Genomic DNA, 6,023 nt, shown 5'->3' with positions numbered 1-6,023 from the left:
GAGCCCTTTCCTCATCCCTCCCCACCAAACCACATCTCAGCTGCAGGGGACCGGAGCAGAGGCGTGAGGCAGGACAGACTTCAGCCACTACTCCTGAGGACATAAAGCCCTCCAGTGCAGCCCTGGATGGGGTTATGGCTTTGGCAAAGGCACTGCAAAGAAAGACATCTCCACTCATTTCTTTAAAATAGATTTCTTTAATAGTTTCCATTTAATGTTTATTTGCAGTTAGCAAATCGGCATTAATAGGGCAGCACAAACCTCAGCAACCCCTGGGGACAGTGCAGACTTCCAGAGGTATTTGTTAGTGCCGGGGGTCCCAGCTCCCTCCCATCCCAGCAGAGCCTGCTGCCACTTCCATGGGTCTGGTCCCTCTCACCATGAGATTCTTGAGGCATCCGGCATGGACAGACATCCCAAAGGAATGTGGCCCCAGCTGGGATTTGCCTGTGACCCTCTGTGCACTGGGGCGGAGCCCAGCACGCTCCACCCCTGGAGGAGCTGCCGGCGCTTTGTTCCCTGTGCCCTTCTCTGCCGAATCAGCCCAGAAGCAAAGCCCAGCCTGTGCTCCCAAGGCCTGGGAGGACCTCCAAGGATGGTGTGAGCTCAGCTCAGCTTCCCCCAGGACCATGGGCAATGCCAGAGGCACCTGAGCCCCAAACTGTCTTTAAAATACAGAGGGGAGTGAGACTGCAGGGTTACAGCAGCAATCAGTGGATGCACCAATTAACTACACTATGGAAAAGGCATCCCTTAACTTAAAAGCCTTTTAATTTGAAGCATTTATTTTAAGTGTACATCTATTACAGTTAAGAAGAAGCAAAGATACACCAAAAACACAAATACCCAAGAACAAAAAAAGTACAGATGAGAAAGAAATGAGCTGAAGGGAGGGAGGGGCAGGGTCAGGGTGACCTGGTAAGGAAGAGGTGAAGCTGCCATGGCAAAGAAGTTCCCCAGGGTACCCTCACCAGAGCCAGGATGCAGCTCCCAGGGAGGGACACTGGGATGCCCAGGAGCTCCTGCAAGGCTCCAGCTTTATGCACAAGCTCAGCAGCTCTGACCACCCTGTGAGCCCACAGCAGGACACTGAGGTGTGGGAGAAGAGAAAGGAGAAGGGAGATGTTCAGAGACAAATCCTGCCCCTGGGGCTGGAGCCTCCTTCACTCCTCCAGTCCCAGCACAGGGAGCCTCAGGGTGGGTTTCATGCTGCTGGCAACGACGAGACACAAAAGGCTGCAGCTCTGGGACATCCTCACCCCTTTGGAGCCTGGACAGAGCTGAAGTCATCAAATAAATTAGAAAATGTTAAAAAAATTCAGATGTGTGTTTCAAAACTGGTTTCTTTTAGCTGTAGCTGCAAGACATGTTTTTGACTTAAATGTAGTGGCTTAAGTGTAGTGTATCTCATTCCTGGGTATCTGAATGTGTTGGAGCAACATGGTGTTGGTGAGCAGGCAGGGCAGGTGCAGGTTTGGCAACTGGGACTGCCAAAACCCGATTCCCCCTTTCCCAACATATCCTACAAAGTTACTTTCAACCAGGAGTGTTTATTCCCAGCATTTAACACATTCTGATTAAAACAGATCCAGGAAGAAAAACGGACATCTCCAGTAAATATTGCACTTCAAGATTAACGTGTGTGTTGATATTAAGGACTGAAAGCAGAGACTGACATAAAGACTTCCAGGCATAGCAGGTTAACATCAAGAGCAATGGTCCTGAAAAGGATTTTAAAACCAGATTAGTTACCCAAGAAGGGACAAGCCGCAAGTTTAAAAAATTAGTACATTTTAATGCTAGTGCTCCGTGAAAAAGCCAACCCCTGTTGCAATTCCACCACTGCTGAAATGTCTCTGTTCTCCAGCACTGCGAAACGCCTCCGGATGGGAAGGATCTGCAGGAAGGACAGCAGGAGCAGAGGTTCTTTCCTAATGCACAGATAGTTTTAGTACCAAATGATCCAAAAGGAGATGGTAAAGAGGTGACTGGAGCTGGGGCTCTCAGGAATTAAAAGCACACACACGCACACACACTCATGCTCTAACCAACCCCAAAGCCCCGATTCCAAGCCCAGCGGAAGAGTTACACCTGCAGGGAGTCCTCGTGGTGGCTTTGCACACGGCTGGTGGCGGGGTCCTGCTCAGGTTGGCTCCTTGGACCTCACACTTGGAGGGCAATCGCTGTGCTTTTCAACTTGCTCATCCCAGCAGCCCTGAGAGAGCCACACCTCAATCGGCAAATACAGAGAACCCTCATGTCAGCAAAACCCCTTCTGCCAGCCCCGCCAGACTGGGAGAGAGGAAAAAAAATAGTACAGGCTGGTTTTTGCAGGTGATTATTTTTATCCCAGAATAACTGGAAGATACATCCCTGAATGTGTTGCCCAGAGAGCTGTCCGAGTCTCAGAGGTCAGAGCTGGGGCCGGCAGGGGTGGGGTGGGACGACGCTCCGCGGCTCCGAGCTGCACACACACACTACACAGCGTATCCCTGAAAACCCCCAGGTGCGAGGGACCCTCCGAGCTGTCCGTCAGAAGCTGGAGGCGGGAATTACTCCTCGGAAAAGTCTCTGTCAATGTCCATGTACGCCTCGTCGATGTAGCTGACTATGGCACAGGGGGACGTCCGGTCCGGACTGAGCAGTATCGAAACAGTCTCTTTCCAGTAGGTAAAACTAATACAGGAGCTCTGTGGGCACAGACAACAGGGGGGTCAGTGGGGGCCACAGTACCAACAAGAGCATGAGACACCTCCCAAAGCTGAAAATCACTTCCTCTTCAGCCCGAGCTGCCCAGCTCCACAGCGTGACCAACACTTTGGGTTCCCCATTCTGCCCTCCCTCCCTGGGGCCTGCACCAGAAGGGCTGGGTGTTGAACACCTACACCCTCTACAACCAGCTTCGCACTCTCCAGCTCCAGACAAGGACTGCCAGCGCCTCTGGCAGCTGCTAAGAGCAGCACAGGGTGACCCCAGCCTGCCTACCTGGGCCAGTACATCCACAATCCCAAACTTCCCCTTTGCTGTCCACTCCAAACACAAACGGGGACCCTGTGGTGCCGCAGATAAGCCAATGCTGGAAGCGGCCCCCACTCCTGAGATGACACAAAAACCAACACACGCCCCCTGCCCACACCCCTCCTGCATTATTCCCTCAAAGCCAAAAGGCCACTCCAGCAGCCCAACACCAGACCATGTGTCACCCACATAACTGGATAATTGGTTCTTTCTACCCACTAGTGGCCCAGGACAAACCAGCTCTGGCGCAGAAACCTGCAGGCTGCTCCCTTGGCTTACATCAGGTATTTTTCCTGCACTGTTTGCCACACCAGGAAGAGGGAACAGTCTGGCTAAGGTGCTGACTAGTCTGGGAGCTAGATTCTGCTCTGCCTTCCCCTCCCTGGCCATCCTGCCAGCCCTGCCTCTCTACCCCACTCAGCACTAGGAAGTGTCACTTCTGTGTGCCAGAGCCAAAGCCTCAGGCTCTGTTTACTGGGAAACCCAGCACCTGACTGGGAGAAGGTGTGAAAAACACCACAGGAGTTACACTGGGGGCAGACCTTCCTCCCTTCTTTCCCTCCCCAACCTCCCACCCCCCGTTTTTGCCAGCGGACCGGCAGACAGGTGTTGCTGTGATCCGACTCCTGCCATGGTAAGAGGGTCACATACATTTTCTAAGCAGGTGCTGTCTTTATCCTTGTTGAGGTAATGCTGCTGCCAGAATCGCAGGAGACTGTGGAAGTTGTTCAGGATGAAGCCAGGGTATTTTTCCGTGTATTCCATCTGTTGCAAGGTGCGCAGATAAAAAGGGAGCTTTTCTTTCCTTCGGGCCAGCATTAGGATAACTAAACTTGTGTTCAAACAACTGACATTTTCCTGGAAGTAAAAACGACACAGCAAAAAAAAAAAATCTAAATACCAAGATACCTGTTGTATACATGCCCTTGTAAAGCAAGCCTGTGGAAAGCACAATGGAGGTGTTCCTGCACACAGCAAGGAAAAGGGACATGGGTGTCCACCAGGGAAACCAGGCTCCTCCCTGCTCCCAGCCCTGCTCACCATTCCAGTCCCAGAAAGGCAACTGCCAAGTCACTGCCAGCTCTTTACCTGTGTAAGTGTCTGTACATGGATAATATTAATGAGACGGAAAAGGAAGGACATCCTCATGGACATCTGGGACATGTAGGACAACAGGCGGCACTCGGACAGGACTTCTGCAACTGCAGCAAGAGGAGAACCAATCACCAGCTGCTGAAGGTTCAGACACGCTGATCCAAGCACCAGGGCAGTAAGAACTGGTGCTCAAACTTTCAGGGTGGCATTTCCTTTTCTAAGCCCCCAAGTGTCAAAGCCCAGATTTAAATTAACCATTATCACCACCAGACACCCCCCAATCCCACCCCATTGCTTCCTGTTCACCTTTAGCATCAGACTGATTCTCAAACCGGTCCAGGGACAGCGTGATGCAGCGAACGAGCATGTTTGAGTCCACCAAAGAGCTGTTGATCTGATTTAAAAATATCTGGAACTGAACACAAACACTTATTAGTGTTGAATTAAATAAGTTTAAATATATTAATATTCAGGGTCATTACCTTTTAGTTACCTCTAACAAGTGTAAGAGGGGACATCACCCATGGCCCTGCCTCATCCAGCCCAAGCCAACACTGGCACTGAGGGATGACCAAACACTACAGAATGGAAAAATGTCAGTCCTGGCATCCCCAAGATCTCTTTTGAAGATGTGTCACTCCAATGAAAGTGAGATTTCATACACTATTTGTTTTGAAAGAGGGAGAATTCCTGCAGCTCCATGTTGTCCTACAGTGATTCTGTACAAGCAGACAGTGCTAGGGAGGAATACAGTGAGGGAGTCACACAGAGTGAGAACTAAACCCGGTTACAGATCAATAAATAGGAAGCAAATAGGAAGTATAAAGACATTCTCTAGAATGTTTGAGTTAATTTACTAGAGAAAAAACTCCGAAAGAGTTTTCTTTTAAATGCACTTATACTTCCATTCTCCAAGGTCTGCCAGACCTAAGAGCAATGACAGAAGCATTACAGAAACAAAGTTCAGAGGATGAGGCCATTCAGAACCTACCCAACCAGCTGATGTTATATGTACAAAGTGCACAAAAGCATGAAACCATTCTTTGCTGCCCATTCTTTATTTACATGGGAAACTCAATTTTATAGGTAATTACCTAAGCCATGACTTCTTAAAATATCTCTAAGTTCAAATAAGATCAAAATATCTACGTCTGTTTGCAGTATCAAGTATTTTAAGCAATATTCATGAAGGACTTCCCACTGCAAGCTCCAGTAAAAGACTTTTTGGAGCTGTCTCAATGTCCACAGCTATCACTTAACCCCAAATGTGGTGACTTCACAGAAATGTTCTGCCACTCTTGAGCCTCATCCTGGAACAGGGCAATGTTTGCTGACCAGCTCAGCACCCACTGACTCAGGACAGATGGAGCACTGCTGAAAACACTGAGGGACTTTGGCAACTCATCCCTTAATGTTTATTGTGCCCCAAGCTCTAAAACCAAACCAAGACCAAATGAATCTGAGTTCTACTGCTGTGTCTGGTTATGAAAGGGTGTAATTTGAGCCACAGGGGGCAGCTTTTACAAATATTTACCTTCTCATCTGTGTTGATGTACTTGTTGAACCTCTTAAATGCATCAATGTTGAATTTCATCAGCTCTCCCAGAAGGTCAAAGTAACTCTGAAGCACATCCCGTGACTTGCACTCACTATCAACAATGCAGTAGAGAATATGCTGGCAGGGGAGGAAAACATGTTATTGCCACAGCTTCATCCAAGCCAGCAGCACAACACAGACTCTGATTTCATCAGTATTTAAAGCATTTATCTGCAGGTTCTTGGGTGACTGAATATCATAGTATCACAGAACTAAAGACAGTTCAGATGAGTCTCCTGTTAAAACAACTTCCCAGTGATGCAGGTTATACAAACAGCCACAAGCAGAATTCACAGGTATATTTTTAGAGGTG

At 48.9% G+C, this 6,023-nt stretch overlaps 1 protein-coding gene across 1 annotated transcript in view; it reads right to left on the bottom strand.

Annotated features, from left to right (window-relative positions):
- Positions 1-199: 199 nt before the first annotated feature.
- Positions 200-6,023, bottom strand: part of TRPC4AP (transient receptor potential cation channel subfamily C member 4 associated protein) — a 35,636-nt gene continuing 29,812 nt past the window's right edge. The window contains exons 15-19 of the mRNA XM_032127489.1: positions 5,648-5,788; positions 4,420-4,528; positions 4,108-4,220; positions 3,670-3,876; positions 200-2,690 (exon numbers count right to left, since the gene is read on the bottom strand). Of these exons, the coding sequence (XP_031983380.1) occupies positions 2,553-2,690; positions 3,670-3,876; positions 4,108-4,220; positions 4,420-4,528; positions 5,648-5,788 (708 nt within the window). The 3' untranslated portion in view covers positions 200-2,552. The remainder of the gene's footprint in view (positions 2,691-3,669; positions 3,877-4,107; positions 4,221-4,419; positions 4,529-5,647; positions 5,789-6,023) is intronic.

The sequence above is a fragment of the Corvus moneduloides genome, chromosome 17 (genome assembly GCF_009650955.1).
Source record: "Corvus moneduloides isolate bCorMon1 chromosome 17, bCorMon1.pri, whole genome shotgun sequence".
Taxonomy (NCBI): domain Eukaryota; kingdom Metazoa; phylum Chordata; class Aves; order Passeriformes; family Corvidae; genus Corvus; species Corvus moneduloides.
This window is presented reverse-complemented; position numbering and strand designations above follow the sequence as displayed.